Below are 8,555 nucleotides of genomic sequence, written 5' to 3'. Positions count from 1 at the left end.
ATTACCGGTCCCTGTCGCATCTGCGCACTGCCTACATGCTCTCCACCTCCAACGGGATGTGTTCCAACTGGTTTGTTCAGCATCAGCTGACGTCAGTTACATAAGGCTCGTGATTGGAGGAAGCCTGTTTGCAGACACAAAGTATGGGCAGTTTCGCAACCGCACGGTTCTCTCCTCGGCTTACTTCCTTGCATAAGATGACCTTCAATTTTTAGTGTAACGATTTTAGAAAAAAGTATTGTCTTATACACGGAAAAATACAGTAGGTTGAAAATTGACCAGCCTTGCCTGTAACTGAAAGTATTATTTAAAAGGACTTGGCTCTTTGGGGAGTTGCATGCCAAATACTTCCTTTCCAGTGTTTGTCAGCTCTATCCCATCTCTTCCCACGAGTCCTTCATGAACCATTCCTGAACTTCATAGGCTATTGTCACAGAATCTGAACATGTAGCCCGATTTAGGATCCTGTTAACTCTTCTTTTGCTGAGATCCTCAACTGAAAGAATTGAGCATAAACTACCTACACTCCCAGGTTCTTCACCATCGTGCCCTAGGCTTTGTACTCTCCAGAGATTCATTGAAATTTCTTCTGTTGATATGCAAGTGATATGTAAGCACAAGTTCTCCAAAACCGATATCCAGAGCTGGTCAAACAAGTGGCTGGGGCAGTTTCTGGAATTCAATGGGAAAGTGGCAGCAGGAATAAAAACTATACTGAATAAGCACATATTAACTGGAGAAACTTATTTTTGAGATTACAAAGATGGCAGAATAAAAATTATACCACCTTCTGACAACTCACAGAAGTTTCCCACAAAGACCTTCTCTTTTCAATTATTTGTGTATTCAATTTTGATCATATATGCTTGTCCAGTGTAAACAAACAAATCTACATATGTTGTTCTGCACATTGTTAGCCCTCCAAAATGGCAGCATATTTTTTTTAAGAGCTCATTTCTTTCATTTTTAATCCTTGCAATTTTTCTTTTGATCCTGGAAATCAGGCCAAATCTGTAGCAATTCCTCTGGCCCAAAGTGATGCACTACCACTAACTTGGAGAACTTGCACTTCTCATAGCTGATTTTATACATGTTGAAGAGGCCCCAGGGACTATCTGTCACACTGATGCTAAGTTCATGCAAACAGATCCCCATGAAGGAATCTTCCATGTTAATTACCTTAATGGTATGAGCAACCTGGTAGATCTTCTGGGCCAGATCTCCAGAAAATACATACCCAGGGCCCCCAGGGTAGGGTGGGTAAGTGTCATTGGGATATACCTCCCAGGGTACATACCATTTATATGCTTTATTGCGCAATGGCTTTGTGTTCCGATAGATGTACCCTGTAATATAATCTTTCTTTGGGGAAAGGTGGGGCTGTAGTAGCTGTGACACCATATAGTTCACGTTAAGAAAGATGTCAGCGTCTGCCTTCATCACATAGGTGGTATTGGGACAGAACTTGCTTATCCACTCCATGCCCATTAGAGTTTTCAGGGTAAGATTGTTGTAAGTGTCCAGGAAGTTTTGTTGGATAATATCTCTGTGGATGGAACTTTCCTCTTCCAAAAGATTTTGGAGCCGGGATCCAAAGACTGGGTGGACACCAGTAAGGAAAAGGCGGACAATGGAAACACCAGCCACTGAGCTCTCATTGCCCCACGTACGCCTGATGGCTTGTCTTTCAACAAAATCTTCAGGCTTAGTTATCACCAGCAAGACCAAAAAAGGGTTTCCTTCCTGACATTTATGTGGCTCATTGAGAAGGAAATTATAATCTTTAGAGTAAACAACTTCTAAGGGATGCCGCGTGGCTGTTGAAGGTGCAAGAGATCGCAGATCCAAAGAACTGGCTTTCTTTGTCTTCTCAAGTATATCTTCCCATTCAAATTCTGGGATACTCTGAAATTTATGCTGGAGATCCAAAGTCTCAGGATGCTCTCTTTCAGTCCTGAGAAGAAGTAGGAACAGACAGGTGGAACAAAAGAAGAAGAGCACTACAGCTGGCAAAGCTTGCACCTGGGATATGAACATGGTAACACCCTCAAAGTCCTGAGGAGGAGGAGGAAGAAGTAGGACAATGTCTAAGAGAGAGATTGTTGCTTGCTTTGTCCTACTTTTCAGAGAGAACCTACAAAGAGAAGAGAAAGGAATAACATTATATTCCGTTCATAAGAAAATACTGTTCACTTTTCCAGAAATATTTAAAAAGCAAGTATCCATCACTCTATTTTATTTTCATGCTTATCTATAATTATATATTCTTATACATGATATACATTTTTTAAAATTAGATTTTATTTTTAATTTCCCCCCAAACTTCTGAAATTCTTGACATGGTAGATATCTTCTACTTATATTCTTTGAGAAGGAGATAATTCCTGAGAAAAGTTGCCAGAATATTGACACCGCCTCCCTAACTCTTTTGTTTTCGCAGACAGAGTACTACAATAGATCATCCATGTCACCTTGTATGAGATGGGTAGCTACATAAATGTGACAAACAAACAAACAAATAAATAAAATAGACACAGGACTGAATCAATGCTTCAGTCAGTGTTTTGCTAATCCAACAGCACCATTTGAAAAATTAAAAAAGGGGGGGGGGAGCTGGGAGGAACTGGTCCTGCCTCCTAGGCACAGACCAAAGCTAAACCCTTTTAAATATTTGGGTCACTTACATTTAGAGTGAGATGCCTCTCTCCTAAAACTTCGTAACAAATACTGATGGCCAAGTATTACTGAATAAGTAGTTAGTTTTGTAGGGACTGAACTGTGAGTAGTTACAGGTCCTGGTCATACTTTAAACCCAAAGGATTTTTACATGTTTTGTAGATAAGTGATTCAGATTACATGGTTGCTTTCAATGAAGCATCAACTGACTGATACTACAATTAAGGCTTTTCTATCATAGCTGCTCTAGATGCTCCTCAAACCGTACATGCAGGTCAATTTGTACTGTGCTGTCTCATCAGAAACATTGCAAAAACGCTTAGAGTGGGGGTTGGCAAACTACAGCCGGTGGGCTAAATCCATCCTGCCACCTGTTTTTATATGACCCACAAACTAAGAATGGGCAGGCAGGTAGGCAGCAGATTGCCGGACCCAAGCCTTACCTGAGCTTCCGGGGTGAGAGGTGGGGCTGAGGGCCAGGGGCAGGTTGTCCTGGATGTTGTTGTCAGCCTATCAGCACTCTCCTTGCTCAAGGGCCAAGCATGGAGGCTGAGGAGACAAAAAAAGTTTGTCGACACCTGGCTTAAAGAACTAAGATGGTATTTAGTATTATGTATTATCCCCGAAACGATGGAAGAGTAGAATGGGAAAATGCTGAGATAAAAAAGTGACTTACAAAGTTGTTGATTAAGAGATCCAAAGACTGTACCCATTGATCTCACAAGCTTTAATAATTTTCCCAATTCAATAAAATAATAATGCTTCATGAGCGTATGCTTGGTGCTTCATTATAGTTTTTTCTCTCCAATCACAACTGACATCTCCAGAAGAGACCAGTTTTGTTATTCACTGAATATGAACTTTGTTAGGGGAAATTTAGGTCAACATTCTCTATTGCCATCTTCTTCTCTCTGGCTCCCCTTTATTGACCAATACATCCAGGAGAGGACAGTGTGTAGAAAGACAATTTTTAACAGTAGTATAATCTAATCCAAATTTTACCATTTTATTAAGGACAATATTATGAGAGATTTAATTGAAGGCTTTGTTGAGGTCCAGGTACCTCTTGTCTACACTACTCCCCTGATGTACTAAACAATCAAAGGAAGAGATAAACCAAGCCCCTTGAGGATTGGTTAAAGGATCTGGGTATATTTAGCCTAACCAAAGAGACTGCTAAGGGGGAATAGGGAAGTAACCTTCAAACATTGGAAGGTTTATCACAGGTAAAGAGTCTTACTATCTATTGCTTTAAAAGGTAGGACCAGAACCATCAGGTTAAAACATCAGGAGTAACTTCCTGACTGTACAAGCTGTTAGCCAGTGGAACAAGCTGCCATATAAAGTGGGGAATTCTCCTTTGTTAGAGGTCTTCAAACAGGCTGGTTGGTCATCTGACAGAGATGTCATAATAGATCATGTATTAAGCAGGAGCCTGAACTAGTTGTCCCCTAACATCCTTTCCAATTCTCCAATTCTATCATTTATTTATTTATTTATCAAATTTATCCCCATCACAATCTAAACTGAATCTCGGCAGCTTACAACAAAATGCTTAAAAACCGCACTGACAAATGCCTTTTGGAGGTGTTCCGTTTTCAACTTCTTCTGGAAAGTGGATAAAGTTGCAGTCAATCATACCTCAGATGGGAGGCCTTTCCAGAAGGTCTGTCCTATTATGGGGGTGGGTGAGTGGGTGGGGAAAACCCAGTTCTGGGCTTCAACTCTTTGGTCTCCCAAAAATGGGGAACAATCAGCTGCTTAAAATGATGAGGCTGACTCTAGTGGAGAGATGCAGTCCTGCAAGGACCCAGGAGCCAAACTGTAAAGGGCATCGTAGGTGAAAAACCGCACTTTAAATTGCATTGGAAGCTCATAGGGAGCCAGTGCACAGCCTGGAATGCAAGTGTAATATGAACCCACCAGCAAGAAGCACCTGTGCTTTGCACCAACTGAGAAGCTTCCAGATGATCTTTAAAGGCAACTCCGTGTAGATTGTGTTACAGGAGTCTAAGCAGGTGGTGATGAGTACATGAGCCACTGTAACTTGTCCTCATATCCTGATAAGGCCGCAACTAGTGCAACAGCCACAGGTAAGCAAAGGCTCCCCTGGCCACAGCTTCTACCTGCTGATCCAGCAGCAGCCACAAGTCCATGAGGACCTGGAGAGTCCCACCGGGAGTCACCACTGGGACCATGGAGGAACCCTGATGTATAAACAGTAGCTCCATCTTGCTAAGGCTTAATGTAAGCCTGTTTTCTCCCCATCTAGAACCAAATAGTCTCCAGGCATTGAAACAAGGCTTTGCCAACATCTTCAGTGCAGCCCAGGGTTGTGATATAAAGCTGGGTATCATCAGCATACTGATGACTTCCCCCCATGGCTTCAGGTAGATGTCGAATAGCAGGGGAGAGATAACTGAGAAGGAAATATCACCACACCTATCTGTCCTCCCTGACTATCACTTACTGGAAGAAGTAGAACCAATGGAAACAGTGTTTCAAATCTACAATCCCTGCAGATGGTCCAGAAGGAAACCATAATTAACAGCATCAAAGACCACTAAGAGGCCTAAAAGGACCAGGACATGCAGATTTCCCCCATCCAGGTCTCAACAAAGGTTATCCCCTAAAGCAAGCAGCACTGCCTCTATCCCATACCCATGTCTGGACCCTGACTGATAAGAATCCAGATAATTTCCTTCCTCTGTGGTACTCTATTGTTGGTCCTGAACCACCAACTCAACAATCTCACTAAAAAAGGAAGGTTGGTGACCAGGCAGTAATTGTCTAATACTTCTGGATCCAAGGAGGGCCTCTTGGGGAGGGGGGATACACTATTGCCTCTTTAAGGACTGCCAGCATCATCCCCTCCTACAACAAAGCACTCAGAACCTCCCAGATCCAGAGAACTATCCTCCTTCCAATTCCCCAAAGGAGCCAGGAGGGTCAAGGATCCAGCCCAATGGTGGCCAAGCTCTCTATTTCTTCATAGGTAACAGGCAAAAAAGAATCCCAAATAACACAGCAAGATTATGCTCCAGTCACCACACAAGACCCCATCTAAAGTGAAATCCAGACTTCAGCTAATCTGAGCAACTTTAATGGCAAAATGTTGTGCTAACTGTTGTCAACCCTATAATGTAGACCAGACTAGGAAACCAATGCCATATAGGTAGTCCTTGCTTACCAACTGCCTTGTACAGCAACTGTTCAAAGTTACAACAGTGCTAAAACAACCTTTTCAACCAATCCTCACATTTACAATTGTTGCAGGGTCCTGTGGTCACATGATTGCCATTTGCCTGCCTTGCAACTGGCTTGCAACAAGCAGAGTTAATACAGAAGGTGGAAGTAAAATTGTAAGTTGCGGTCGTGAGAGTTTTCGCTTAGCAAGCATGGCTTTGTCTAATAATGAAGGGGAAGTAAGATCATAAGGTTGTCACAGTCACATGACTTTCTGCTTATTGACTGCAGCGCTTAGCAACCAAGTTGCTGGTGCCAATTGTGGTCACTAAATGAGGACTACTTGTATAGGTCAGGGTTACTCTTATTGAAACAGCTAGAATAACAGAATCTTGCAAGTGTGAATGTGCTTCCCCCTCCTCACCTTATCTTCAGGTGCATTAGGGAGGGCTTGTCTGAGATGTTTTCTCATGTTATTTTCTTGGTTTGGGATCAAGTCCCTCTTATCTGACCATTGCCTTGGTAGTGGCTGTTCCTCCTGTCCTTCACAGCCATTCCCTCTTCCCTCTTCCCTCTATCCAGCAACAAAACACCAATGCAGTAAGAGAAAATAACACTTCACCTCTCTTATTCCCACAGAGTAGGCCTATACTTGGGCAAATACCTGTGCTCAGTCAAATTCAGTCTTTGTTGTTCTTCACCTGTGCTGCAGGCATTCTTTCTGCTATTTCATCCCCCAGAGGTCCTCAGAAAACCAATAACTGCCTGAGATGGGCTGACAGGGAGAGGCCACTTGGGAACAATTTCATCAATGGCCATCCCTTGTGAATGGTGGACCAGGTCCTTGACCCACTCACCCACCAGATTATCAGCGAAATCCCAAAGTGCCTGCTAAAAACCAGTCAGATCCATAAGGGACCATTCAAATGGATCCAGCCCTGTAGAAGGAATGGGTGGTAGTCAATTGCATCTGGAGCAGAAAGTGATCTGACTATGAGAAAGATCTCCACTAGCAAGCCAGCAACCAAGTGAAGGACCAAGGAAGGGGTCCAAATCAGCGGCATGGCAGTCAGTAAACCAAAAGTATACCTTAACTTATCCCTACAACCCAGCCAAACCCCACTACCTGAGGAACAGTGACCTTGGACACTATCCAGATAGGTTGATGCCACTGCATCACCCTGGTATTGAGGTTGGTACAAGATCAGAAATCTGTCTGGACAGATTTCTGAGAGGGTAACGTCCCCAAGATGGGGCAGCCAAGTTGGAAGAGGAGATTGCCATCAGATTGGAGACCTCCCTTCTCCTGGAATACCCTACCTAGCACCCCAGCTGTCTCTCTCCTGGCCCAACAGCAACAGGATATGACAATTGTGTTCTACCCCCTCCCTACTCTGAGCTCCAACCCCATCTAATATAGGAGCTGGTTACCTTCCCTGTCCCTTCCAAATACACCATCACTCTACCCATCCTAAGTGGGGTCAGCAATCTGATAACAAAACCACTCATGCCAGCCCCTCTATTATACATTTTGTGTGTGTTGATGGTAGCTGAACTTAATCTAAACATTTTAAAATAAAAGAACATTATTTTCCTAACTACCTGTGTTCATTAGGACCTGAGAAAAACTGAGGAATGTAAATAGTACTAAAACACCTGGGCTAAGCTATCAAATTAATCTGAAATGTTGTCAAGTTAAAGGGGTTAAACTTTCTCCCAAGCAATTCTCCCAATTTAATATGTAGTATCATTCACTGTTCACACTTATTAATGTAATAAAGCAAAAAAAGCTGATTGTTCAGTTAAGATCACCTCCATTTTTCATTCTGGGAATACACCTGGTGACCTAACTAGTGACTGAAGCAGCCACCAAATCCTGGAAAGTTGACTCAAGATCCTGGAAGGCCACTGACAAGGAAGGAAGCAAGAATCTCATTCCCATGGCTCCCTTCCAGCACTGCACTGAATGCCAGGATGCCCTCCCCTCCCCTTATAGGAATTGATAAAATCCCCCCTTTGTGCAAGAAAATCAAAATCTCTATATTGCTCTTCACTTCCCACATTTAACTGTGGCCCACCCTACAGAGAACACAGCAAAATTCACAGGCATAATCTTTGTCTCATTGCTGTATCAGACCAGTGGGTTTAATATTAAACAAACAATTGCAACACAATGGTGTATTAAAACTAGTGTCTTGTTTGACCAAAGGTAACTTCTTTTCCACCTCACTCAAGGAAAATATTTCCTCAAATGGGGGAAAAAACCATCTGAAGGCGTCACTAAGACTCATTAGTGTAAGTAATGTAATAAATAAAGGTAATTTCCTTACAAGTATTTATTCAAGCAAGAGAAGGACATGGGTGGAGCTGTTTCAGTGACAACATGGACGAAACTAGAAGTGAGTCATGATTTCACAAGTTTAGTATAACAATATATAGGGTCAAATTAACTTTTACTACATTCTCAAGCCAGCACACATAGAAACAAATAAATAGACAAACAAATAATTTAAAAAACTATCTATAAACTTTTTTTTTTTTTTTTGGTACATTCAAGTCAGCGTGGACTCCTGGTGACAGTTTGCTTGGCAAGATTTCAGAAGTGGTCTCAACAGCTATCAAGAACTTCAAAATAATTTGCTACTACGTAAGGTGATGTGGCATCTCTCATAAATAAACACAGAAAGAACACA

General features: G+C 42.3%; 1 protein-coding gene across 1 annotated transcript; it reads right to left on the bottom strand.

Annotated features, from left to right (window-relative positions):
- Window positions 1-966: 966 nt before the first annotated feature.
- On the bottom strand, window positions 967-2,037 carry LOC112540872 (beta-1,3-galactosyltransferase 2-like). Its single transcript, XM_025167913.2, has one exon. The coding sequence runs from the start codon at window positions 2,035-2,037 to the stop codon at window positions 967-969; it is 1,071 nt and encodes a 356-aa protein (XP_025023681.2).
- Window positions 2,038-8,555: the final 6,518 nt, after the last annotated feature.

The sequence above is a fragment of the Python bivittatus genome, unplaced genomic scaffold, assembly GCF_059951505.1.
Source record: "Python bivittatus isolate LINGU-HERP-01145 unplaced genomic scaffold, Pbiv_v1 ctg000220_np1212, whole genome shotgun sequence".
NCBI lineage: Eukaryota > Metazoa > Chordata > Lepidosauria > Squamata > Pythonidae > Python > Python bivittatus.
The sequence above is the reverse complement of the archived record's forward strand: the minus strand, read 5'-3'. Positions and strand labels throughout refer to the sequence as shown.